At 36.6% G+C, this 26562-nt stretch overlaps 2 protein-coding genes across 6 annotated transcripts; one reads left to right on the top strand and one right to left on the bottom strand.

The window, feature by feature from the left end:
* Nucleotides 1-161: 161 nt before the first annotated feature.
* On the bottom strand, nt 162-4917 carry LOC109096686 (keratinocyte-associated protein 2-like). The gene is made up of 6 exons (XM_019110322.2): nt 4912-4917; nt 3591-3676; nt 2364-2517; nt 2193-2256; nt 710-776; nt 162-519 (listed from the first exon to the last, which is right to left on the bottom strand). The coding sequence occupies exons 1-6, from the start codon at nt 4915-4917 to the stop codon at nt 402-404; spliced, it is 495 nt and encodes a 164-aa protein (XP_018965867.2). The 3' UTR covers nt 162-401.
* LOC109096296 (tripartite motif-containing protein 46-like) lies at nt 4718-24736 on the top strand. 5 transcript variants are annotated; one of them, XM_042772407.1, is made up of 13 exons: nt 4725-4875; nt 5045-5112; nt 7450-7705; nt 8941-9091; nt 10163-10361; nt 11672-11818; nt 16282-16377; nt 20216-20469; nt 20697-20818; nt 20905-21252; nt 22320-22549; nt 23317-23384; nt 23488-24736. In XM_042772407.1, the coding sequence occupies exons 2-13, from the start codon at nt 5053-5055 to the stop codon at nt 23876-23878; spliced, it is 2322 nt and encodes a 773-aa protein (XP_042628341.1). In that variant the 5' UTR covers nt 4725-4875; nt 5045-5052; the 3' UTR covers nt 23879-24736. The 5 variants fall into 5 exon arrangements, with proteins under 5 accessions (XP_042628344.1, XP_042628340.1, XP_042628345.1 ...); XM_042772406.1 differs by having other exon boundaries at nt 4719-5112; XM_042772409.1 differs by lacking the exon at nt 5045-5112 and having other exon boundaries at nt 4730-4875.
* Nucleotides 24737-26562: the final 1826 nt, after the last annotated feature.

The following is a 26562-nucleotide window of genomic DNA, read 5'->3' as shown; positions in this document are numbered from 1 at the left end:
GACTGAGTTAGCTGAGAGTCCCAGGATGCATTTTGAGGTCTTAGGCAGTTAGGCTAGCATACACAAAGGGTGGAGAACCAGAACAATGAAAACACTTTGTGGTTTAAGGTGCAGTCACATTAGCAAAGTTTTGTGGGCAAAAAAAGAAAGGTATTCATGTATTCTTTCATCAACTTTTAATAACAAACCCCTTAAACAAAAATATATTGTAAACAGAACCAAAAATCACACATCGATGACTGGTTTGATTAAATGTGTTTAGTTATCTTTCAGTGTGAATGGAATGGATAAAAAAAAAAAATGTCTGCTGTTGGCAAACACATCAGATTCTGTAGCTTCAGCACACTGCGGTCTGGTGGCTGAATGAGTGACTGCGATAGTAATGGGATGAGGTAAGCACTTCAGTTCTTTCTTTTGCCCTTGCTGGTGGGTTTGGCGGGAGTTGGGACAGGTGCTGCCTGGTAAAGAGCTGCTGACACTTTGTTGATGTAGTACAGTGCAAAGACAGAGAAGATCAGGCTATACGGGAGAGGACAGAGAGAGAAAGAACAAATGAACGGTTGCCAATCAGACATGAAGGCTATAAAAGTAACGTGGGTTTCCTCCTCTGCAATTTTTAATTTGTTAGTTTTCAAAAACTGTGGTATGAGTTGAGTTTTTTCTGTGGTAATCAATTACTTTAAAACATAAGTAATGCCATCCCACTTACCATGTTGTCACGCACACACGATGCACCAAACCAGACGCAAACAGAGAGAGGCACAGGCACAAGAAAACTAAGAGAGAGATGGCAAGTACAGATATTAATCTGAATTAATATCACTAATCTGATTTAATTTGTATAATTTGTTCATTATTAAAATGGCACTGTTCAAAAGTTTGGGGTCGGTATAATGTCTCTTATACTCTTCAAGGTTGCAATTATTTGATCACAAAAAACAGTAACATTGTGAAAATATTATTACAGTTAAAATAACTGTTTTCAGGGGTTAAAGCAAAAAAAAAAAAAAAAAAAAAAAAATCCTGAGCCTGAACTTTTTTCCAGGGGCGGGGCGGGGGTGTCCTTTCTTTAACATTTGAAAGGATACTATGGCAAAGTTATTGCTTTAACTAATTCAAACTTTTGTTCATTAATCATGAATATATGGTTGATCTCAAGAATGAAAGCTATATCATACACTTGGAAAATTATAAGCGCTGTCACTGCTTATCGGCACTAGGGATGTGACAATACAGAGAGATGAGACAAAATACAGATACTTAGTTCACTATAAAAAAACAAAATATTAAAATCATATTTAAAAAATTATAAATTACAAAATACAAAACATTTAACTACAAAAAACAAAAAGTAAAACAATGCAGGTGTATTTTGAAATATTTTAACTAATCTAGGGCTGTAACTAATGATTATTTTGGTAATCAAGTATTCTACTGATTATTTTGACAATTGAGCTGATATTTTTTAGCAACACAAAGACCTAAGTGAAAACCAAGCTTTAGTATGACTATTTATAAACTAATGATGAGGCAATAATAATTGGCTCAAATAAATATCAAAACCAAGTAATTACATGGTTTTATTGATCAACACTGTTAAAATACATAATGTAATATGCCTATACAAAATATGAACATAACCAACTTGAGTACATTATGTATTATAACAAATACCTGCAGAGGGCGCCACCTGCCTGGTGACGTTTCACTTTACAGCATGATTAAAGATGTTTAAACCCATTAAATTTTAATATTTGGCCACATGCAGAAACCTTTTTTTTGAAATCGTGAAGTACAATAAATGGCACATTTAGAAACAGGTTGAAGTATTCTCCTGTGTTTGCAAAGATTTATAAATTATTTACGTTACAAATATAGTGGGATAATGCACACTGTTTACCCAGAGGAACGTTAAGCAATTCTAATGAACAAAGTTTAAAAGAATGCATTCACTTTTTTTTTATTTTTTTTTTTTTTTTATGTTTTTACTGTCACTTTTGATCAATTTAATGCATCCTTGCTTAATAAAAGTATTAATTTCTTTAAAAAAAAAAAAAAAAAAATCTAGAGCCCAATTTATTGAATGGTAGTGTATATATAGTGTATTCATTTGAACTTTCTCCAGACGAGGAGGACACACCAGACAACAGCAGTATAGCATAAGGTCAATGCATGCATATTCTCAGACTTACTCTCTGGGAAGATTTTGGCTTGGAAGCCTTTGCCAAAGACAAGGTTCTCCAGGTTATTGAAAGCCTGTAATTGCGGGTTAAGAACTAACAGAGAGCAGATGAGCAAAACATAAATAATGTTGAGGTTACACAAACTAGGACTGTATGCATGCCAAAGCGGCAGAAGGATACAGTAAGGGAACAGACAAACAGCACAGATCCCAGGAAGCCCCCAGGATGGTCAGCCACTCTGAAGAGCCCAGCTGCCTGCTGAACATCTGCATTCCTGCAAACACCAGCACTGACAGCAGACTGGACAACAGCAGGGACGTGCTTGTGTTCACCGCTATAAAAACAAAGAGAGAGTGAGACAGTGTAAAAGAGCAGCAGTCTAAAAATCAAAGAATATTACCAGTAATGTTACTAACACTTGTTTTTTTATGCATATTATTTATTTAAAAACAAATGTAATTACTATTTTTAAATTTACACTGTTTAAGATTAAACTTATCTGAAACTAATCTAATTTATTGTTCTAAAAACTAGGGCTGGACAATATATCGAACGATATGATCATGCGCATCTCGTCAGTAAAGCCGGTTCCATGATTAGCGGTAAATCCCCATCACCTGCTTTCAAATGGAGCTGCAGTTTAATACACAGAGCCGTAGTTCACTGAGAAGCTACGCTATATCGAGTTCATTATCAAAGGCGATTCATCTTCAATAATGAACTCGATATAGCGTAGCTTCTCAGTGAACTGCGGCTCTGTGTATTAACTGCAGCTCCATTTGAAAGCAGGTGATGGGGGATTTACCGCTAATCATGGAACCGGCTTTACTGACGAGATGCGCATGATCATATCGTTCGATATATTGTCCAGCCCTACTAAAAACGATAAAATACATGGACGAATTTTGACACGTCAGTATGTACGCTCTTCAAAACGTTTCGTGTGGAAACAAGCACTGCAGCTACAATTATATACAATAATCTTTAGTCTGCTTTAAGTGCTTATTTGCTTATATAAATAGTTAGCGTACACTGGATTATGTTAGTCTTGTTCTTTCGCCTTTTCTACAAATGCTGTGCCTGTGACGATTGAAAATGTATGAAATGTTTAGCATGGGTTAGCTGTGGCTAAACGGCATTCAGATAACGTTAGTACGTTTTGTGCTTTTTTTCTGAAACACAAAGGGACGAAACTACCACATTTCAACACATTGCTAATGTTCTCAAAGTGATTTAAATGAAGATCTGCAGCAAGCAACTATTTTAGGATTAAGGGCTCAAACTTTCAGCGAGCTCACGAACTAACGTTGTCTGTCCTATTTCATGTTCATGCGTGCAAACTATCCAACAGCGCCAATAGATAGAACACGATTTATTCTGAATAATTAATATAGAAGCTACACTCACCCATTTTTGACAGCTGTAAGGTAAAGAGACAGGTTTAACACCTCGCTTTTCAGCCCCTGGGCCAGCAGAGCAAAGATGACGCGACGCTAACGTCTAAAAACTGTGCCAAGTGCGAACCCAACAAACCCTTCTGCGCCATCTAGTGGACAGAGGAGAGCAGCACACCCCTTTTCCTTTCTTTTTCTTTCTTTTTTTATTGATTTAACAACAGGGTAGTACAGACATAAGGAAGCATAAAACAATGAAAGCAAAGATTTTTCATCTTATGTAAAAAAAAAAAAATACTTTTATACATCTAATACATTATCTTTTTCAGAAGCAAATATATCTTAACAGCTTTACAATTGCTCTGTGTTGAGATTAAGGCATCATAAAAGATCTTCAAATCAGTGGAAAACAGTCTACCATTTGCTTATTTTGCTTTGTGTATGTACTTACCAAATAAAATAGGAATTTTGACTATATTATCCATCTCCAGTAAACCAGTATCGCATGCCATAAACAAGACCATTGTATCAGTTTTCATAACAAATTTATAAAACAATGAAACTTAGGTCCAAAATAACTTTGTAAAAGTACAACTGAAAAAGTGTCAAACTGTCTCAGACTCCTCTTTACATTTAAAGAAGGGTATTCACCATTAGGCCTACATAGTCCTAACCTTCTTTAAATTTACTAAAGTCATTAAATGGATAATATCAATAAATTATTTCTTAGACTTTGACTTTATTAGGAATTACATAGCCTATTTACTTATATAGCTAGGTATATGACCAAAGTTTATGAACAAGAAAAAAGGGAAAAAAAGAACACTTTTTTCCCCCTGTGGTTAAGATACACATTCACATACTTAATGCATAGCCTAAATATTTTTTATTAAGGGGCAATATTTTTCAATATTTTGATAATTGTCTTGAAGCACGTTCAAACAAATAGTGTGTACATGTGTAGCCTATATGTAAAAAAATAATAATAAAAAATTAAAAAAAATACACACGTTATAAAAATATCCCACGTTATATTATATTATATTATATTATATTATATTATATTATATTGCATTGTATTATTCCAGACTTGATTGGAACACAAGCGGCTGTGCGCTCAGCATCCCTGCGCATGCTCTTTACTGACCTCCCCCCGAATACCTCACAACATCCATCGACTACATCCGTCAGAATAGACCACAGCAAACACTGCTGGAAAACCTCTAAATCAACATGGATTGCGTTAAACTGGACCTCTCCGATACATTAGACACAAATAACATCATTATAACGTAAAGGTTTGTCCTATAGCCGTCCATTTCTGTTGCAGGTACCACCATTTCGGTTTATTTCGAGGTGTCCTGATCTTATAAGCTTTTAGTTGTTTTTAATGACTATAGACGTATTAAAAAGGGCGCTCAGTAATAGCGTTTATTTCATTTGATATTATTTTAACAACCGGCATAGTTCCAGCAATGGCAGATGCGGAGTTGCAAACCTTTACATCCATAATGGACGCTCTCGTGCGCATCAGCGTGAGTACATTTGCATCATCAAAACCACATATTTTGCACGAAATCTGTGATTTGCATGCGGCTGTTTTTTAACACACGAATGCACGTCATAGCACCTTTCAAAGAAATGGGACATTTTAGTGTTTTTCATACCCAAATGTAACATTTAAAGATAGCGTTAACATAGAAAAAAAAATTACTGAGAGCATATAATTTCCTCGGAAAGTGCAAATAACACCTGTAAGCAGAAACCAGCCACTGAAGCGCGTGAATATATTTGCTCTCACTCGTGTAGGCCAAAAATAAAACAGATTATTTTCCCGTTAATACACGACTGAATATAAAGGCTCATTCAGTCTACCTTAGCATCTTATTGACGCATATCAGACGTTGAAACGACATAGAAATTGATTCAATGACTTGAAGGAAAATTAAAGAAGGCTTTTTAAATCCAAGAAAAGGTAAAAGGCCTCATCACTGTCGCGCGACAGGATGCATGTTGCCATAGAGACGGGATGCAAGAGCGCTGAGGCCCGGAGAGCCTCTGTGGGAAACGCCTGCTGAAAAGAGGATAGAAGACAGCTGGGCGAATTTAATTATTTGAATGGATTATTGACAAAATTAAATGTATATGCTGTCAGCTGTAGGGAAAGTAATGGCTATGCTTAACAGAAAACAACTTAAAATAGCCAAACATTGATTTGCTGGTCTAGTTTAGAGGGGTTTAGGACACTTTTCATTTGGGCAGGATTTAATATCATGTTGTTAATCAGCTAATCTAGCTCAGCAGCTGTCTGCTAGGGTGAGTGTGTCAGCATTTTCTTTTTATCATTTGTTTTCAGATGATTGGGACTAAAAGAGTTGCAACAGTGCCTGGCCACTTTTTCAGCAGGTTTGGTTCTGAAAATATTTTTTGCATAAGGATTTAAAATTACATTTTTAACGGTTAAGATATGAACCAGACCAACCAGTTATGAGGTGAATCACAACATTACAAAGTTTAATAAGAAGCAAAAAAATCTGAAAACTGAATTAAACAAATGTACAAGATGCTTAGTGGCTTTAATAAGGAAGGAGCTACAATCCTGTGAATAATTAAATTAAAAACTATTTAAAACTATTTGTTTAACTATTTTGATTATATATAGAAAAATATATTTTATGTGTATTGCAAAATCTAAATATTTAAGTAGAGTGTAGAGAGAATCTGTGCGAGTGGACTGGCATAAAGTGTTCTTTTGGCAATATTTACTAGTGAAGGTGGAGATTTGGTTTTCAGAATCTTGGGTAATGCAGTTTTCACCATAGGTTCCACTGTTAAACATGATTATTTAAAGAATAGGTTGAAATAATGTGGACTGACAGCTTTAATAAAAGCATAAACCATCAATTAACAAACACCTGTCTTTAAAGGTTTATCATTTATTCATCATTCAAAATCAGTAAATATTAAAATGAATGGGATTTTTTACTTCAAGAACTGTTGAAATATTATAATTTCTTTAATTTAGATTCCATTGGTGAAGAATTAAAAAATGTTTACTTCCTTAAAATGACTCTATACCAAATATGAAGCTCGGGTGTCTGGAATGTAAATAAACAAGATTTCTCTAACCTTAAACTTTATTACAGAAGCCAACATCAAGTTTTTCGAGCTTGAGGAGTGACATTCTTGTACTTTCTGGCATTTGAAATGTTTGAGTTGCATTTTACACACTCCTCTTGGAAAGACCAAAGATGAAAAACATATTTGAAAAGATTTCTCAACTGAAAACAACTCGTAAATCTCTCAGTTATGAATAAAATGAAGTGGCTGAAGATATCAGTCATATTGTATTTGTCACTCATGATTTGAATGTTGTATAAAAAGATTTCCATTGTTACCACAGTACTGGGAACTGGAATAATTTATAAAAAGTAATAGAGAAAAAGGGAAGTATTGACTGCGGTTTTAATAAACAACATGGCTGTTTGTTTGTGTGTGTTGATGATTGATATGCACATCCTTCTGTTGATATGCAAATGTTCAGACCTTTATGAGTTCTGACTAACATATTTCCATATTGTTTACCTTACAATAAAGAAAAACTCAGTCTACAGCATAATCAATAATCAATTTTAGTCATTAAAATGGAAATGATAATAATAATAATAATAATAATAATAAAAACATTTATACTCCAAATATAACATCTTTGGATCACTCTCCAGTTTTTGAAAATTAAGTATTTTTGAGTGAGCTAAACCTCAGAATCAGCTATGATCTATGCCTATAAATATATGTAAAGAGCATGCATGTTTAATTGCATGTTTTCTTCTGCTAATTATTTATTTAACTCGGTCTCTTTCTCTGTCTAGTCCAATATGAAGAGCATAGAGAGAGAGCTGCACTGTCCAGTGTGTGAGGAGATGGTGAAGCAGCCGATAGTGTTGCCTTGTATGCACAGTGTGTGTGTGCTGTGTGCTGCAGAAGTCTTGGTTCAGAGAGGATACCCTCCACCCGAACTCCCCCCAGAGCCCAACACTCCCACCTCAAGCCCCATCACACGCTCTCCCCGACAAACACGCCGGCCTCCGCCCAAAACAGACCGTCTAGACCGGGTGATCAGAACAGGTTTGTGTGTTCATTAATAGACACTAAGATCAAAATAAAGTGTGCTGGTATTTTATTAAACAGCTGTCTGGGACATTTTATTCTGATTTGTCAATCAATTGGTTAGTCAAGCACTTTTAGTGACTAATAAACTGTACACTACCACTGAAATGTTTGGGGTCGGTAGGATTTTTCAATGTTTTGCTCAGCAAGGCTGCATTTATTTGATCCAAAATACAGTAAACACTGTAATATTGTGAACTATTATTCTATTTTAATATGTTTAAAATGTAATTCCTTCCAGCGTCCCACGATCCTTCAGAAATCATTCTAATATGCTGATTTTTGCTCAACAATCATTTCTTATTATCAATTTTGAAAACAGTTGTGCTACTTAATATTTTTGTGGAAAGGTGGATATTTTTCAGGATTCTTTGGTGAATAGAAAGTTCAGAAGAACATTTATTTTAACATTTATTTGAAACAGAACAATGTAAAAGTTTTTACTGTAACTTTTGATCAATTAGGCTATAAAAAAAAATATTTGAATTTTTTTTTTTTTTTTAAATCAAAATAAAAAGTCTTAGTGACCCAGACATCTAATTTTACACTCTTGTATCTCTTTGTGGTCCTTTTATTCTCCCATAATTAAATAATTTTAGCTCAAATCAATTATCAATCAAATTTAAGAATCATGTCAGTATAATAATTTGTTTGCTTATTTAATAAGTACTATATATATATAGTTAAAAAATATAATTAAATAAAATATCATTTATAGAAATAGTTGGAATGATTATATTACTTTTTATCAAAAATATTTCTAATATGCTTACTAAACCATGACAGCATGTTAATTTAATAATTTATTTGTTAAATTATAATATTTCTTTTAAAATAATTTTATTTAAACATGATGTATTTTAAAAACAATTTATTTAGTTATATTAAATAACATTTAAAATGTTGACATAACAGCATAGTTTTAGCTCTGTGCAAAAGTTTATGTTATTGTATCATTCAGATGTATTTCATCTGTGCAGGACTTTGCAAGTGCGTGTGTGTTTAAATGTAGCAGCCGTCATGATGGGCTGATTCTCAATCTGTCAGCACAAAACAGTCCTCTGGAATCTGTTCTCTTTCTGCATTGATTAGCTTTTCCTTTCTTCTTCCTGGCTTAGATTTATTGGGGCTTGAAGAAGCTTAAATGTTGGAAACAGCTTTTTCTACCTGTATCGCTCTCTCTTTTTGTACAGTGTGTGGGACACATCCAGGACGCAGGCGTAAAGACACCCCTCCTGTGATCATGCTGTTCCCCTGTCCCACCTGCGGAAAAGATGTGGAGCTAGGAGAGAGAGGGCTTGCAGACTGTCTGAGAAACCTCACGCTGGAGCGTATAGTGGAGAGGTCTCTCTGTCTTTCTCTCTTTCACACACAAACACTCTTCCTCACAATTTCTGCTTTTCTTAACTGGAGCTACATTAAAATTGAATTCTAGTAACTGTGCTGTACAATGTAGAAATGTTGTTCTACTGGTTTTGAACCCTTGAGCAGATGTTCTGAACTTGCATCTATTCATAGGCACATCACCAAAGAGATTGATAGCGCTTTGAATATTCTAACACAGTACGTGGACCAATGAAATGACCTTTTTGGCATTGCAAAATGAGGTAGAGAAAGGAGGAGACAGAAAAATGTTTCATTCTTTCTTCCAGTAATGAGCATGCATAGCTCCCATTCTGAGCTAGTGTAAAAATGTGCACAAGCAAATAGCCTTAAGCTTTTAAAACGACCATAACGCTTTGTAGGTTCCATTATTATAGGTTTAAACAGCAAGAGAAAAAATATTTAGCTCAAAGGAAACAAATTAGTATAACATGGACACAGATTAATAAGTCATGTGATCAAATTCTTAAATCATAGCAACAAGATTTTTTTCTTCCGCATGTCATGCATGGATCTTCGTACGTGACTGGTCGTTTCTGGAATGAAATTTGTTATGGAATGTAAAAAAAGAAAGAAAAACATCAAGACATTTAAAATATGTGCTTTTAAAAAAATAAACACACACACACACACACACACACACACACACACACACACACACACACACACACACACACACACACACACACACACATATATGTATATTTACATATTAAATTGTTAAAAATTGTAAATATGAACATTATGTTCCTTTTAACATCTAAATACTTGTGGGTTCAACGTTTCCTTTAAAAGAGTAATTGTGAGAATATGGGGAAGCTGAATTTTTGTTTTATGGAGTCTTTGGACAGCTCAGCTGCATATACAACACACACGCTATAATTTATGTACACATACAAACATATAATAAAATTAAACAAGCATGCATACATGTAACCCAAGACATATGTGTTTACTTTTCAGATTATCCTCATGTTATTAAATTTGAAATCACAATAGATGACCGATGTCTTTCTCTGTCCATGTGTGCAGGTACAGGCACACAGTGAGTCTCGGCAGCATGGCAGTCATGTGCCAGTTCTGCAAACCTCCTCAGGCTCTGGAGGCCACCAAAGGCTGCGCTGATTGCAGGTCCAACTTCTGTAACGAGTGCTTCAAGCTGTACCACCCTTGGGGCACACCGAGAGCCCAACATGAACACATCCTGCCCACACACAGCTTCAGACCCAAGGTAAAAACACATGGGACCATTCTGAGAGAAGATCAACACTAATGGGCCAAAAACAGAGAGAGAGAGAGAGAGAGAGAGTCTTTGAGTCAAACCATAGCTTACTCTATGTTAACATTTAGATTCCAATTTTTTTTCCTGCCAGTGTTTTGAAGAAGTTGACCAGTCATATACATTACCATTCAAAAGATTTTTTGAAAAGAAATTAATACTTCTATTCATGCATTAAATTTAGGAAAAGTGAGAGAAGATACATTTATAATGTTAAAATGTTTTATTTCAAATAAATGCTGTTCTTTTGAACTTTCTAATAATAATAATTCTATTAACACAGTGAGATTTGTGTATGCACAAGGAGTCTGACAACAGCCAATGTTCCACACAGAGATCTGATCTCACATCATCTAGTCCATCTGGATTGACCTGAAGAAACAGAAAAAGCTGAGACAGACTAAATCCAGAAGAACTGTGGCAACGTCTCCAAGACACTTCAAGAAACCTCCCAGCAAAGCTAGAGTACTGTGAAAAGTTTAAGGCACTTTTGTAAAAACGCTGAAAAGTGAGGACGCTTTCAAAAATAATATCATAAACATATTTTATTTATCAATTAACTTATATTAACTAAATTGAATCCACATTTTGTGTGACCATCCTTTGCGTTTAAAACAGCTTTTGTCCTTGGTATACTTGCACGTAGTTTTTCAGGTATCTTTGCAGGCAGCTTTCTTCAAGTGTTTTGGAAATGTTGCCACAGTTCTTCTGGATTTAGTCTGTCTCAGTTTTTTCTGTTTCTTCTTGTAATTCAAGATGGACTGGTTGATGGTGAGATCAGATTTCTGTGTGGAGCACTGGCTGTTATAAGACTCCTTGTTCATACAAAAATCTCAGTGCATTATTTCAATTAATGGCAAAATGAATGTTTGCAAATGTAAACTGATATTTCATACTGACACACTACTGCAAAAGATAGAAATAACTGACTTAAAACCATTTTTTGTTGATGAAAATACTAGTGGCCTAAGACCTTCGCACAGTAGTGTACGTGCAAAACAGTATTTTGCATTATTTTTATTTATATATTTGTCCATATGACAGTGGATTCTTTTATATATTTTGAAATCAATCCCATGCAAATAATATTCAAATATTGCCCTTTTCCACAGCAGTCGACACAGATGATCTGTGATAAACTGTTGTGGTCTCAAAAGTTCCTCTTAACCTCATTTGTTCTTTCTCTGTCTTTTACTTGTCTATTTCTCTTACTGCACATCTCTCTCTCTCTCTCTCTCTCGCTCTCTCTCACTCGCATGCAGGTATTAGTGTGTGTGGAGCATGAGCAGGAGAGGTTGCAATTTTACTGCAGGTCATGTCAGCGTTTGTTATGCCCGCTTTGTAAACTCCGTCGAGCCCACAGTGGACACAAGATCTTGCCTATTGCGCTGGCTTACCAAACTCTAAAGGTATCCGTTCCTGACATTAATCCTTATGCACTCTATACTCTTTAGACTATAAACATTATAAATATGCCCAACATTCCCTTCTTTCCAGAATAAAATAGTTATTTGGGTTAATTTTTCTAAGCTCTGCACAGCTCTGAATGATCAGGGGTAGAGAGGAGAGGATTTCCTCTCAGTGAGTATGTTTACATGGACAACAATATTCTGAATTTAACACGATTAAGACAATAATCTGATTAAGAATCTACCATGTAAACAGAGATTTTTGATTACCTTAATCTGGCTAAAGTCATACTCGAAGTTGAATTTAGACGTGTAGTATTCCTATTTTAGTCGCAAGACTGAAGTGCAGTATACGCATGTAAACACCTTAATCACATTATTACCATCGTGTAGGACTTTTCGCCACATTTTGCGACAGGCTACACACACGGCAGTGGTCAACCATTTGACAGCTAATAAAAGAGCATGGCTTTACCAACACCGTCATCTATTTGCACGTATAGCATGACAAATAATTAACTGCACTTGAAGCTTTCAGTAAATTAAAAATGAAACACCCAAAACTGTAAATGGCATCATCACAAAGACGAACTATATGTTTATACGTGAAATTCCGGAGGGGACGTCTGATGGCGTCGCATGGTGACGTAATGGCTTATGCCATTAATCGATCTATTGCACATGTCATAACATCTCCACGCGACACCATCCGACGTCCCCTCCGGAATTTCACGTATAAACATATAGTTTGTCTTCGTGATGATGCCATGTGCATACAGATGATGGCAGTGTTGAAGCTCTTTTATTTGCCATCAAACCACTGCCGTGTGTGTATCCTGTCGCAAAATGCGGCATGTTCTGCACTTCAGTAATGCAGCTAAAATAGTAATACTCCACATGTCTTAATTCAATTTCTGTTTACTTCGAATATGACTTTATCCGGATTAAGGTAATCAAAAATCTCTGTTTACATGGTAGATTCTTAATCAGAGTATTGTCTTAATCGTGTTAAAATCGGATTATTGTTGTCCATGTAAATGTACTCAATGACTAGGCGGCTCTAGCAGAAGATGTACAGTGTTGTAGTGTTTAACGTAACTCATTCTTGTCACAATCACCAGCTGGAGTGCCCTTGATAACCACCAGAGGGCGCTCCATCCCATTCCTCTGTCCCTCAGTCTTCCTTTGCCCACACTCATCAGCACTCATTGATTGCACCTGTGTCTTATTAGCATGGTTAGCTCACCCTATATAAGCCCAGTTCTCACTATCATTCATTGCTAAGTCTTGTGTGTGTTCACAACTGCATTTCTAATCCCTTATTTACACTGCACATGTCTGTGGCATTAGTGCGCCGAAGCGACTACAGAAGCTGATCACAGCCACTCTAGTTTACACCAGCCACGCCACATGATGTTTCAGAAGCATCCCTCCATGCAGCTTCACTAAAGATAGGCACCTAACAAAACCTTGTCAGAGCTGTAACGCGCCGCAGATGTGTGCAGTGTAAATAATGGGTAAGCCTTTTATCCTGGTTCTCTCGTGTCTTGTTTCCCTGGTTCTTGACATTCTGCCTGTTTATCTGGATTACTCTATTTGCCTCAGCCCTGAACTCTGTCATTGTTTGCATTGCCTTTGTTATGACTAGTGCTGGGCAACGATAAATTTTTTTTTATCACGATCAATCACATTATTGTCTGCGATTAATCACATTGTTATGCACAAAACTAATAATGCATTCAAAAGTAGTGTATTGTGCACTTTTTTTCATTTAAAAGTATGCCTACTGCTATATGACCAAAAGTGTTATAACATTTGGTTTGCAATCACTTTAAACCTATAAGGTGCTTTTTACAGCAGTGTTCCTTTTACATAGTAGCTGTTAAAATATTTATTGTAGCCTAAATCTCAACTTATAACATTAATGTAATTAAATTAAATATAAAACAAGCTATTTGTCACTGCCAGGACATTACATTTTTTTATAGAAAATATTTTATAGTTTATAAAAAAAACAAGTTATGCTCCGAGTCCAGCCTCGATCATAACATTATAACAGGCACCTTCCTATTAGAGACCTGCACGATCGTGGGACCCAATGCAGCACAGTACAACACTTGATGGGCGGGTAGAGACACGTGTGTGTGGGATGCGGGAGAATAATTAGGGTGTGCTCACATTAGGCAAGCTTAACCGTTCCGGAGCACGTTTGACCCCCAAAGCCTGGTTCATTTGTCTTATGTGATCATTCTGTTTAGCAGTCCCTGGCTCGGTTGGGCCAGAGGGCGGTTCAGTTATATATAGATCAGTGAGTGTGAACGCTTACCATGACGGAGTTCAGATCTTCTGATACGTGCGGCATGATTGCGTGAATATTTCTGAGCGGCAAAAGCGATAGATCTGTAAAGCAATATATTGTGAGAGGGACGTGTGTTACCGCGTCCCATTCAACTCAAAATAATAAACCACAAAGTTAACAAAACGATTCACTCCACTGTGTTGAGCGGAAGCGCTTCTCTGCTGTCTTCACGTGCTATCGGAAACTTCCTATTTCCAACTTAAAGTCGATTACAAGCTCATTGCATTTTTTCTGTTAAAAATAACAGGGGACAGTGGTTTGTGAATGCTGATGCTTAGCCTAAATAATTTGGTCGGGAGCACCCCCTCATGTGACCCATGATTTGTCTGTATGTGTATTCAGAACCAGTGAGCAACAGACTTTCATAATAATAAAAAACTGTGTTAACGTGCGATAAAATAATTGTCGTCGTTTATCAATTAATGCGTTAACGCGATAATAACGCGTTAACTTGCCCAGCCCTAGTTATGACTTTTGCTTATTTTTGGATTACATTAGTCCCTTTAATAAATACTGTGTCTGGATCCTCAACCTTTGTGTAACTGTGCAGTTTCATGACAGAAGACTTAGCCTACTTGGATCCAGCAGTAAGAATCATCTGTCTGCGTCAAGGTAATCAATCCCTTGATGACCACATCCTGGATTTTCTAAACATGGCTAATTTCTCTGACCTCCCAGACTGTGCTCTCATTGATTTATTTTGTTTTGGACTGAGGAGGACGCTTCCACTAAACATTTTTGGGTGGGGGGACACCATGCACCAAGCTCCATAGGCTAAGGTGCTTGGCCCACCACAGTCACCTGCATTTCCTGTTATAATGGTAGCTAGTCCTGTGTTCAGCACCTTTGTGACCTTTGGTTCCCACACCAGAGCCAGTTCACAACGTGGCTGCTACACCAGAGCCAGTCCACAAGATGGCCAGCAGTCCAGAACCTATCCACAAGATGGCCAGCAGTCCAGAACCTATCCACAAGATGGCCACCATGCCAAACTCTCCAGCTATCATGACCGCCACTCCAGAGCCTTCAGCCATCATGTGTTCCTGGCCATCATGAACATTGCACTTGAAGCTAGTAAGGCAATGCCTAGGTTACTGAGACTGATGTCCAGTGTGGCGGACCCACCTATGATGTCGGTGCAAGTGGCAGGCATCCTGGTGACCTCACAGCTCTCAAGCCTGGTGATCTCAGGGGTTCTGCCATTTTCCGCTGCCCTTCCAGTAATAATGGTCACCATTTTGTGTGTCTGGGCTATACACTTCTGAGTCAGCAGTGTCCAGTCCACAGCCCACTCCAGTCCCTGAATCCATTCCAGAGCCCACTCCAATCCATGAATCAGCTCCAGAGCTCAGTCCTTTGTTGGTGCCAGCATGTGAGTTCCCTGCCTGTCCTGTCACGGCCAAGATGACTGTCCCTGAAATCTCTGCCTGCCCTATCATGGCCAAGGAGAATGTCTCTGATCTCTTCGCCTGTCCTGTCATGGCCAAAGAGGCCATCCCTGAATTCCTTGTCTGCCCTGTCACTGCCAAGAAGGTTGTTCCACTCTGTTGCTCTGCTCTGGTGGTCTTCAGCTCCGCCGGCTCTGCCCTGGTGGCCTCCTGCTCCACCGGCTCCAGTTCCTCTTCCTGCACCCACTCCACCTCCCTCCTGGACTTGAACTTCTGTTTGGAGAGTGTCTGGAAGCTGCTCCTAGTCTTTTCTTGTTTAGGAGCGTCTGGAAACCACTTCTTAGGAGGGGGGCTATGTCATGATCACCAGGTGGAGGGCCCTTGATAACCACCAGAGGGCACTCCATCCCATACTTCTGTCACTCAGTCTTGGACTTCATTTCCCATAATCCTTTGCCTGCACTCATTGATTGCACCTGTGTCTCATTAGCATTGTTAGCTCACCCTATATAAGCCCGGTTCTCAGTGTCATTCATTAAGTCTTGTATGTGTTCACAACTGCATTTCTAAGCCTTTTACCCTGGTTTTCTTGAGTCTTGATTGTTCTGTCTGTTTACCCTGAACTCTGTCATTGTTTAATAAATATTGTGTCTGGATCCTCAGCCTTTGTGTACCTGTGCAGTTTCATGTCAATTCTCCATGTTGTGAAATCATAGGAGAAGATCACCAAGGAGATGAACTATGTATTCGCCAATCAGGATTCTGTACAGGCACAGATCACCCAAGTAGAGAGTGGCATCGCTCAGACTGAGGTACACAGCACTGGTGTTTTAATTATACTTTCAGTGTTGGTGAGACATCTCAGAATATGTGAGAGTTTTTTTTTTTTCCAGGTGTTATAAACTTAGCAGTCAAAATAGAAGAAGGATGTGAATCGTGAAAAAAAAAAAAATACATATTATATATATACACATACATGTGTTTAATATGTACAAAAAATATTATTAATATTATTAATCCCACCTACATTAAAGTTTTTAAATATACTTTTATATTGCAATTTCACATTCAATCTTCAAATAAATGTCATATTTACCTTTGCCCTTCTGTAAGAAGTAAATATACAGAAATTGAACAAAGTTATCAAACACTAAATTCTAAAATAAATATAGATGAATCCTTAAATGCTACAAACGTTATTGATTTCCTCTTTTTTCTCCCTTCTTTATTGTTCTTTGATTAACAGACATCACAGCAGCTGGAATATTATGTTATTTTGGCTGCTTTAAGCACTGCCGCACTTCATATTTTCTCACAACTCTTTACCTTTTCTGACCTACTTCAGGTTTAAAGTCTCTACTAATGAGCTGACGAGTTGAATCGGATGTGTTAGATGAGGGAGACAGTGCTGTGCTCCAGGCAGAGTCGGCGTCAGAGCAGATCTACTGGAGGGGCATTGGATCATCGGCGGGGGGGCACTGTCGTTTGATAAATATTTTTTTGTTTTGGCAAATCATAGTGCATGTTTAAATTGAAAGATCATATATAGTTATGATGACAAAATTTCAAAGATCAAATATCACATACTGAGACAGAGCTGAAAAATTCCCTTTACACGCCGACACCTGGATTGTGAAGAAGATCAGTTTGCGAAAGTTATGATATTTTTAATAACAGGGATTATATTAGTATACTTAATTACATAAGTCGTTCCGAAAATGCTTACTATTCACACATTTTTTTGACATTTTATCAGATATTGCATGAAATTTGAATAGAAGGTAGAATTTGTTAGTTTTTTCAAAATGAATCATGAAAATTTACTATTTGAAATGGGGCATCAGACCCATGGTACCCTCACTGAAAACAAGTATAATTAATAAGAGTTCATTCCTATTAATAAACATTTATTTTCCAATACAAGAGGTTATATAATTGTTAATTCATATTCATACAAGTACACAACAAATATTCATTACAAACAGACAATCAGTTTTTTTTTAATTGTTTTTTATTTAGTTTTATACGACCCAATTCCGCGATTTAGTTTAAATACCTTCTCCTCTATGGATTTCAATGGAATTTCGTCAGTACCAAGATAAAGCTATGTATTTATGTCCAAATAGATGAAGCCCACGACCGGTTGAAAGCCACGAAATTTGACCTGAAAACACCTCAGGCTGAAATGACTGTCCAACGTAGGGGTTTGCAATTATTTAACATCGTATTCAGGAAAAACATACTCCCACCAGGCGGCCAGGAGTAGATATTGAATGGACACACACATTAACAGTACCACGCAGTTTGGAACACATTTTAGAGCAGAATGTTCGCCGCGAGTGGTTGCTATGTCATCATACCTACTATATAGAATGACAATGAAAGATTTCCCGTTCAAAAAGAACGACTATAAATATAAACGATATTGCGTTTCTTCTGTCTGTTTATTCTAAGCGCCCTACGCTTCTGGCGCTTAAATTCTCGAGCGCGTTACAACAGGATGGATTCTGATTGGCTGTCAATTTTTTTAACAGCTGGAAAAAAATCGTTTTGAAAGTGATTCCAGATCTCGTTTTTCTTTGAATAGTTGTGGTGTGGACGGTTTCTTATTTTGGCTGTTATCTTTCTAGTTTATCTCCGTCCTTGGTGTGAAGTGTAAAGTTTTTGGACCGCAATACTTCCAATGCATATTTTCTCAAAATGTTAGCTCTCAACTATCTATATAGATGTTCTTTAATCTTCCTTAACAACAGTTTGTGAGGTTTAAACGGTCAGAAAAATCTCCCTTCTATGCTGATGAGTTAAATTTTTTGGACGACGTGTCTTTATAACCTTGGAGACAGTGCTGTAGGCTAGGCAATACAGCGAAACAGGAATTTAAAATTTATAGATGAAAATTGGCCTACACTTAATTTCAAAACAGTTAAATTTGTAACTCCGGCAAAAAAAATAGATGTTTCTGCAAACTTTAAGGCTTTTTTTCTCTTAAATAACACAAAAGTCATTGGACCAACAGAAGACTAAAATTCGCCTGCAGAGAATAAGGGATGTCACGACAATAATGGAGCGCAACTCACACAGGTGTATCAGGTTTTATAAACACGATTTCTGTAGTTTTGATTTTGCCAGGAATGACATGTACGAACTTGACAGATAAACAAAATAAACTACTACAGAAAATTTTTCAACAAATAAAAAATTTCGTTAAACAACCCCGTTTTTTCCTGCTTTTAAATGTATTTTTTTCTGCTATTTACTGTTATGCTAAACTATGTTTTTAAAACCTGGGTTACAATTCTTTAAGAACAGCCAAGTTAACACACAATCAACTTCAAATATCTTAACTGACGGACTATTGCTTGCTCTCGGCGACCAATAATTTCGTTTGTTTTCTTTAATTTACGTGTTTAAAACATTTAATAGAAAATAGGCCACGCCATGTGCGTGTAATGACAGACCGCTAGGGGGGGCACGGCCCTCGAATGCCCCACCACAGCGCCGGCACAGTTTTGAAAACCACTGCATTTCAAAGACATGTTCTTAAATGTAACTCCTATATAACAAATACTTACATGCACAGTTTTAAGGCAGCATTAATTGCCTTTTTAGTAACTTCAAAACTTAACTGACGATATTGCATGCTCATAGTTTCTTTTGCGCTTTAATATGAAATGATAGGCTACAGCGCACTGCCACATTTGTGCGTGCAATTGAAGAGCACGTGCTACGAGCACAGTATAATGGCTCATGACAGGAAAATTTGTTTTTACTGACATATGGCCTGACAACATCTAATCTGACTGCAGTTCTCTGTATACTGAAGCTCCCTCGTCACCGAGCTTGTCTGACTAGTGCCTGAAAATTCTACCATTTGATGTGGTTGTAAAGATGTTCTGCATCTAAATAAATGCAATTGTTGTCAAGAAAAAAAGAGACAGAAGCACCAGTTGTGAGAAGGGTGGCCAACCCCTAGCTCTGCCCCTGTGTTAAATATTTTTAACACGTTAAACTGAAAAAAAAATAATCACGTGTGTTAACGTGTTAATTTTTACCGCACTACTTATAAAATATAAATTAAATACATAAAATTAAATATTTAGATTTAAAATAGTTATGACATTTAAAAAGACATGATGCTCCTTTCATATGGAAATAAAATGTAAAGGTAACAGGTCACTTTCTCTCCATGATGTTGCCTGGAGCGTGGAGTGTTTTTTTTTTTTAGTATCCTGTTTTTTTTTTGTTGTTTTTGTTTTTTTCAATGGTGTTTTCAATCAGAATAATTTAAATATTTATTTGCGAAAAACAATGATGACAAAATGTAATTAAATGTGATTACATTTAATTACATTTTTGATAAGAATTATATAATGTTTTTATTTATTAAATATTTATTATTATTAAATATAATCATAATTGAATGCAAATATTTTAAATCTAAAATATATTAATTGTAAAATATTAAAGTAAAAATTTTAATTAAATGACATTTAAAAAGCCACAATGAGGTCTCCTATACGTAATAAAAAAAAAATAAATAATAAAATAAAATATATATATATTATATATATATAAATATAAAGAAATTTACAGTTAAGTTTTGCTATTCCCTTCTGCTATCCTGTTTAATCGTTGTACCTCTGTGTTCAGGTGAACAGTGCAGTGGCTAAGGAGCAGTCGAATCAGTGTGTGAGTGAATTGCGCAGTGTGCTGGTGGAGCGTCAGGGGGCCTTAGCCATGTTGCTGGAGGGGGCTCGTGCACAGCGGGCAGGGTCTCTGAATGCACAGCTCTCTGAAAAACAGAGTCTTTTGGAGAACGCAGGGCTGCTCACATACACTCAAGAGCTGCTTAAGGAAACTGACCAGTCATGCTTTGTGCAGGCCGCCAGAGTAACACACAACAGGTTAGAGTGTATGTTTGTGGGTGTGGGTTGCTGTGATTGTGCAAATCTGGTCATTTATGAAATACGAATCCCACAATAGCCTATTGTGTGTTTCCATAGAAACATTTTCAAAAGGAACACAAAAATAAATGTGGGAATATCATGTTACACATGATCACTTAGTATAAAGAAAGCTTCTGTATATTCACATAACATGATTTTTATCTCTTTTTTTTTTCGCTTCTCAGACTGGTAAAAGCAATAGAAAAGCTACAGCATTTCTCTCTATCTGCCGATCCCTCGTTCCGGCACTTTCAGATGGACGTCTCCAGAGAACTCAAAGCGCTCAGCAGCATGGACTTTATACAAGGTTTTCATAAAAACTTGCTTTTCTATGTCAAAAACAATAATGTATTGAATTCACATTTAATCCAACCCCTTATTTCCCTTCTGCAGCCCCATTGGCTCCTGTCATTGACACTCAAAAGACCTTGGCCTATGACCAGCTCTATTTGTGCTGGCGCCTCCCACAGGACTCCGCCCCTGCCTGGCACTACTCAGTGGAGTATCTGAGGAAAGTGGGTGGAGCTGGAGCATTATGGGGCAGAGTCTTGTCTGAAGGAAGCTCAGGAAGTAATGGCACACACTGTTCATGGCAGCGTCTGGATGATGTGGGCGGGACCAGTGCAGTTATTGATAAACTAGAGATGGACAGTGTGTATATCCTGAGAGTTCGAGGCTGTAATAAGGCAGGGTTTGGAGAGCACAGTGAGGAGGTGTATCTACACACACCTCCTGCACCAGGTAAGACACATCCATACGCAAATATACACACTTGAATCTGAACCCCTTTAAAATATAAGTTACCCAGAGTCAAATTATTTTCCTCCAGCTCCTCAGTTTCTCACATTACTGAAGATATTTTCCACTCATTCTACTTCTTTGACTTAAAATTTACATCTTCTATCTTTATTTACTCCATTTATGCATCCATCCATTTATTTATTTATTGTTCCATTCATTCCTCCGCTTATTTTTTTCTTTGTTCCTTTGTTTTTGTCTATCTATCCATCCATTGAACGATTCGTTGATTCATTCATTATTTCATGCATGCATTCATTTATTGATATTATCCATCCATCCATCCTCCATTTACCCATCAATTGATACATTCACACGGAATTATTCATTCATTCATCTGCCTTTTTGTTCATGTTTGTTTGTTTGTTCCCTTGTCATCGATTCATCTGTATCATATTTATTTATTGATCGACTGATTCATTCGTTCTATCCATCTGTCTAACCATCCATATCAATTAATTCATCTAGCCATTGACTTATTGATCCATTCATTCACCCATCCATATCACAATTCTATCAAACTGAACCTTGTTGTTTTATTACATGCATATCATATTTTCTCTTTCTCATTTTCTCTCATACAATTAATTCTGTTGCGGTAGTGTGTTTCTCCATGCATATCCACAACTCTCTGACATGTCTCTTTTTGCTCTCCTCTCTGTATTATTTCTCCTTATGTTTCCTGTTATTCTCCACCTTCCTTTGCTCCTGTTATCTCTGCTGTCTCTTTGACATGTATTCCTATTTAAATGGAATATATCAGCTGCTTGATCTCCTCTGAATCCTAGAGTCCTGGAATATGTACAATGTTCCTGCTGTCCTCTCTGTTTCCCTTCCTTTCTTCCAATCCCATTTCTTCCCTTTTACACTTATGCATACATATCCCCCCTCTCTGTTCCTTTTTATATGTTTACTTCCTCATCCTCTTTTCATTTTGTGTTCTGCTCCCTATGACCTGGCCTTTCAAACCCTCTCCTCCACTCCATTTCTCTTGCATACCTCAATCTCAGTGTTGTCGTTCTGCCTGGATTCACGCTGGGGCCTACATGCGGAGCGGGTGGCGCTGGGAAAAGGCCAGACATATGCCCGGAGTGTTCCTGGGATGACTCTGTTGCAGGCTGCTGATCGGGCTCTTACCTCATGTGACCTCACCTCTGACCTCCTTGTGGCTGATGTTTCCATCACACAGGGACGACACTACTGGGCATGCTCAGTGGAGCCTGGGTCCTACCTGGTTAAGGTCAACATAGAAATTAGTACTTTTATTTGTGCAAGGATGCATTAAATTGATCAGAAGTGACAGTCAAGCCATTTATAATGTTGCGAAAGATGACTGTTTCAAATAAATGCCGTTCTTTTGAACTTTCAATTCATCAAAGAATCCCGAAATAAATGTCAGTTTTTACAAAATATTAAGTAGCACAATATTTAAAATGTTTCTTGAGCACCAAATCAGCATATCAGAATGATATCTGAAGGAACATGTGACACTGAAAGCTGGACTAATAATGCTGAGAATTCAGCTTTGCATCACAGAATTAAATTACATTTAAAATATATTAAAACTATTCATTTTAAATTGTAGTGATATTTCAAATGGTTACTGTTTATATGCCATTTTTGATCAAATAAATGCAGCCTTGGTGAGTATAAGAGACTTCTTTCATACCTTCCCCTGTAAAGTAATATGAAAGAGTCTGCCAAATTACTGAATATGGTTTTATTTTCAAGAATTTAATTTTGGATTAGGCTTTTTCTTCGTTATATCATTCTGACATTTTTTACTTTATTCCATAAAAAAAAAAAATGAAAAAATGAATTTTATTAAAAAATGAAAACTAAGTTCATAGAAGTATATTCATGTTATATTTATGAATTGCATTTTTAGTGTATTAATATATTTTATGTAATAAAAACTGAATACATTCATACAAAATAAAAACTCTAAAAATGTGAATTTTAAAATTATTATAAATTTTTTTTTAAAGTTGTTTTCTCTGTGTGTAGGTGGGAGTGGGTGTTGAAGCAAAACTGCAGGAGTGGTTCCATCTTCCACAAGACATGGCAAGTCCACGGTGAGGAGAAATTAAGCGCTTAAGAGCTGACTAACTCACCATGACTTTTATGTAGGCAATATTATTGATTAATTTATCTTTTTACTTCTTTTTCTCTCGGTAGGTACGATCCAGATAGTGGTCATGACAGTGGCGCAGAGGACGCCCAGGACTGTCCTCCTCCATTCTGTTTCCTCACAATGGGCATGGGCAAGGTCTTACTACCCAAGTGTGGGGCGTCTAACACTTCTACTGGCCCCCTCACTGCCCCCTTACCACCTCGCCTCGGACTGTGTCTGGACTTTGAGAAGGGGCGGCTCACTTTTTACGACGCACATTCTTTGCGAGTGCTGTGGGAGGGGACTGTTGATTGCTCCGCCCCTGTTTGCCCAGCATTCTGTTTTATTGGTGGAGGTGCTCTGCAGCTGCAAGAGCTAATAGCCAATCGCAGTACAGAACAGAACCCACCAAGAAGAGTGACCATCCAAACACGTGCCACCGACGCGGGTCACTAAACCGTCCGATCGCTTTAAAACTAGTCAAATCAGCACCTTTAAGCAAATCTTCTTTTATCGTTTTCTATAGACTTTGTTTACCTTTATTTAATAGCTAATGATGCAATGATTGATGGTATTTTATATTAAGAGTCATTTAATTTCAAAGGATAGACATTAAAAAGCGGTTATGGATGCTAACTACATGTAGCATGCTAACAACATAGGTCAATATTAAATAACGAGGAATTGTGTGTTTTTATGGCCACAAAATAAAAAAATTAAATCGTGTATGATTCAGGTTCACTCATAACACATTCATTTTGAACATTCTTGTAAAAGCAAACTATTCCTCGCTATTTTCAAACTCGTTTTCCAGCATTGTTAGCATGCGCACTGCCCACTAATAGTAAACACCTTGATTTATTCATTTACAGTATATGTGCTCTTTACAGGAATGTTGCGATACCTTGAAATGTGATCACGTTGCAATTCAAATCCATTGGAGACAGTTTATGGCTGTCTTTTTTTTTTATCAGTTACATGTTTCTAAGTAGTTCCCAATGTCCTTGAATTGACTTGCTACTTCGAGGTTCAACCTAGATGTGACACCTTTGTATTGGTGTCAGTACACATCCTTGTCTGTTTGGTTTGTTTAGGCCAAAACAGGGCTGATGGAAGCTTTTAGCAAGTGAAACTAAAAGAACAACCATGTAATGAAAAGAACCTGCTTTTGTGAGATCTCTACAGGTGCCTGCTCTAATGTTACACAAACGACTTTCCCATTTGAATGTCCTAAATAATAACCTCCAATACAAAACAGTCTGACACACCTCATACTTCTTTTAGACTTTTTTCATAATCATAACATTCTTTTTTCATTTTGCAGACTGGGTATGGTGAGAGCAAATTAGTGGGTGAAGTTTAATTTCAGAAATGGATGCTGCTTATGACCGTGCAACTGTCAGTCATTAGAGTGTGTGGTGTTAAGAGGGAATTTTTGAATTGTATACTGAATGTCAGTTGTGTTTATTGTGTGTGTGAGTGTGTGATATGTTATTGCAATAAATACAGTTGCTGAAAGCTCTGGTTTTGGCCATGTTTTCTGCTATTCGGATGCATTGTTTCAGATTCAGGTCTGGTTGTGTGAATTTATATCGATGTTGAGGATATTATGTTGCATTTATTAAACATGCTGGTCCTTGGAAAATTTGCAAAATGTTTGTAAAACACACTAATGGCAGAAGTGAAATAAAGCATCAATGTTTCTCACTTGTATTATGGTCATGCCCCTCGATTTTTACCCTGAATAAGGAAAAGTTTTCACAGAACATATTTTTGCATTCCACAGTTCTGCTTCTCCATTTTTTTTTATTTTTTTTTTTACGTGTGTTTTTAACATGTTTGACTGTTGCACTCGCATATGAAGCAGTGTTCTAAAAGCCTGCGCTATAAAATAGACTAAGTTAAGATTAAAAAGAAAAAAAAAAGTGTCTTAAGACATTGCAATTTTCCAAATTCTCTACGCAAAAACATGGTCTGTGTGAACTGGCTTCAAGGAAGTTAACTGCAAAAAAATATCCTGATTCTCTGTCTTTCTGGTTCCCTGGGTTTAATATTTTTACATAATAAATACTGGATAAATAACAGATGAAACCTAGATCACATCATATTTTTTTGTTTTTGTGCATTGCAGTTTCTCTCCAGACTTGGTAAGAATCACTCATCTTTCTGCAGTTCTCCACATAGTAATCTCATTTTCCCTCTTACAGGTTCATTTGTCCAGATTATCTTTTATAATTGTCTGCTGATCAAGAGATCTGTGATAATGGAACAATTTGGACAGCGGTTAGTCGTATTGAGCCTGTGCTTGCTGGCTGCTGTGATCATCTCTGAACAAAGTGAGTATTTAATCATTTCTCTCATCTACTTTTGTTAGCAATTAACAGCATTTTATGCCAATTTCAGTGCTTTGCCTGACATTTACACATCCAGCTGTCTGAACATGTCAGAGGCCTTTAACATGATCATACTGGAGTTTAGGTGGGATACCCAGGTTTGTGCGTCTTTATCTTGTCAAACAACAGTGCTAACTAAACAAATAATGTAAAATATAAAGTTAATCATGAATAAAGTGCTGTGATGTTTACTTTTGTTGGAATGAAAGAGACTAAGTACCAAATGAAGTGCCTCTCATGCTTACCCAAAGATACAAAATGAAAGAAATAGTTAAAATGGAACAATCTTGCTGTTGTATAAACATTTTTTGAATATTTCTTTGCTCCTTTTTCATTTACTTGTACTTTTACTTTCAATATAATTATGTTTAATATTAAAAAAAAAAATACTTTTCATACTTAGTACAATAAATATCACATACTTTTAATCAAGTAATATTTAGAAAAATGAAATTCAACCAAAGTCAAAATTCATTCATATATCAGAAATCTTAACTTTAAATTAAATTCGTGTCATCACAACAAAATTAATAAAAAGAAACACACACACACAAATTTCAAAAGGAAAGCATGACCCCAGTAAACAATCTAGAGGTTCAGAGGTCAAAATTGAAATACATGTGAATGGAAAAACATTTATTTCTCTTTCTGTACTAAATAAACAAAATACACAGCAGCTTAACTGGTTTCATGTAGTCTTTGTTAATTATTTCGATGTACTTCACATCAAGTAAAGACAAAATGACT

This window comes from Cyprinus carpio, chromosome A16, assembly GCF_018340385.1.
Source record: "Cyprinus carpio isolate SPL01 chromosome A16, ASM1834038v1, whole genome shotgun sequence".
Lineage (NCBI taxonomy): Eukaryota > Metazoa > Chordata > Actinopteri > Cypriniformes > Cyprinidae > Cyprinus > Cyprinus carpio.
This window is presented reverse-complemented; position numbering and strand designations above follow the sequence as displayed.